The 1,378-nt window shown below is 64.6% G+C and overlaps 1 protein-coding gene across 1 annotated transcript in view; it reads left to right on the forward strand.

Moving 5' to 3' along the window:
• Positions 1-389: 389 nt before the first annotated feature.
• The window catches only part of CNEP1R1 (CTD nuclear envelope phosphatase 1 regulatory subunit 1), a 50,923-nt gene continuing 49,934 nt past the window's right edge, over positions 390-1,378 (forward strand). The window contains exon 1 of the mRNA XM_006777045.2: positions 390-454. Coding sequence (XP_006777108.2) covers positions 390-454 — 65 coding nt within the window. The remainder of the gene's footprint in view (positions 455-1,378) is intronic.

Consider the following 1,378-nt stretch of genomic DNA (forward strand, 5'->3'; position numbering starts at 1 on the left):
GAGAGAATCATGGATCGGCTGCCTCCTGCACACCCCACACTAGGGATGGAGCCCACAACCCGGGCCTGTGCCCTGACCGGGAATCAAACCGTGACCTCCTGGTTCCTAGGTCGATGCTCAACCCCTGAGCCCCGCCGGCCCCTGTTCTGGGTGATGCACATACACAGCACACACATGTGCCAGGCTGTCCGAGGGCCCCTGTGAACCAACTCATTTCCTCCCCACGGTGGAGCCACCACCATGGGCTCCGCTCTCCAGAGGCGGGAAGAGACGCACTGACGGCCGAGCCACACAGCCTGGGCTCAGCGTTGGAACCCAGAACCCAAAGGGTCTGTCTGTCCCGCTGCTCTCTGCCGCCTCCTGCAAAACCCACAAACTGCTCAGCAGGCATGGCCCTCGCTCAGCGCTGCTACACCCGCTACGACGCGCTGGACAGGGCCGGCCTAAATGCACGGTACAGGAACTAGACGCCCAACAACACTGGGAGCCAGTGTTGCCGTCGGTACTTGGAGGGATGTCCCCCCTTCTCCCTGCTCTCAGTGCCCACCGCCCCCTCCACCCACCCTGCTCCCAGCCGTCCCAGCAGGAGGGATGCTTTCCACTCCCAGGTATTCGAGGGGGTCGGATTCGGAGTTAAACAGCCAGAGAGAGGCAGTCTCGGGGGCTTGTGGGACCCCAGAAAGACTGTAGGGGGAGGGACAGGAAGCAAAGAGGGGGGCTGGCAGAAAGGACCTCTTCCTCAGAGCGAGGAAACCCCTGTCCGCGCCCCCCCCCCCATCCCAAACACAAAGCCGGGGCCTCCAGCTCTTGCAGGGGGAGGGAGGCAGGTGAGCGCTCTGAGTCCGGCGGGCGGGGACCTGCTGGCATTAAACAAAGCCCTCTTATATGTAAACTGCCAGCCCCGGTTCCAGGAAAGGTTCCCCAGGCGGCGCTGAGTGTGTGCACAAAAAATTACACCTCGGTGTATCAACACGGCGGACGCAGACTCACACAGGCGCGCGCTAAAACACCCAGGCACCGAAGACCAGGCCAGGACGGCCCACAAGGTGGGTCCATCCACACACCCGCAGGCTTTACAACCAGGGTGCAGGGCGGGCCAGGACTGGGTTCCACCAGGAATTCCAGAGCCGCAGGGGGTGTGGTGAGGTGGGGTGGGGGGAGGAAGTCTGCGCAGCAGGGGTGGGGAGGAAGGGGAGGAGGTGAGAGAGGAGGACCAGAAGGGGGCCTGGTGTGGCTGGAGGGTGAGCAGGGGCCTGGGATGGGGAGAGGTGGGGGGCAGGGGAGGAGATCCAGGCCCCAGGCCCCCTGCTGAGGGGCCGCCCAGCTGGCAGGGCTGGGGGAGGACCTCCTGGTGGGAGGGAGGGCTGATCAGAGGGTG

This window comes from Myotis davidii, unplaced genomic scaffold (genome assembly GCF_000327345.1).
Source record: "Myotis davidii unplaced genomic scaffold, ASM32734v1 scaffold328, whole genome shotgun sequence".
NCBI classification, from domain to species: domain Eukaryota; kingdom Metazoa; phylum Chordata; class Mammalia; order Chiroptera; family Vespertilionidae; genus Myotis; species Myotis davidii.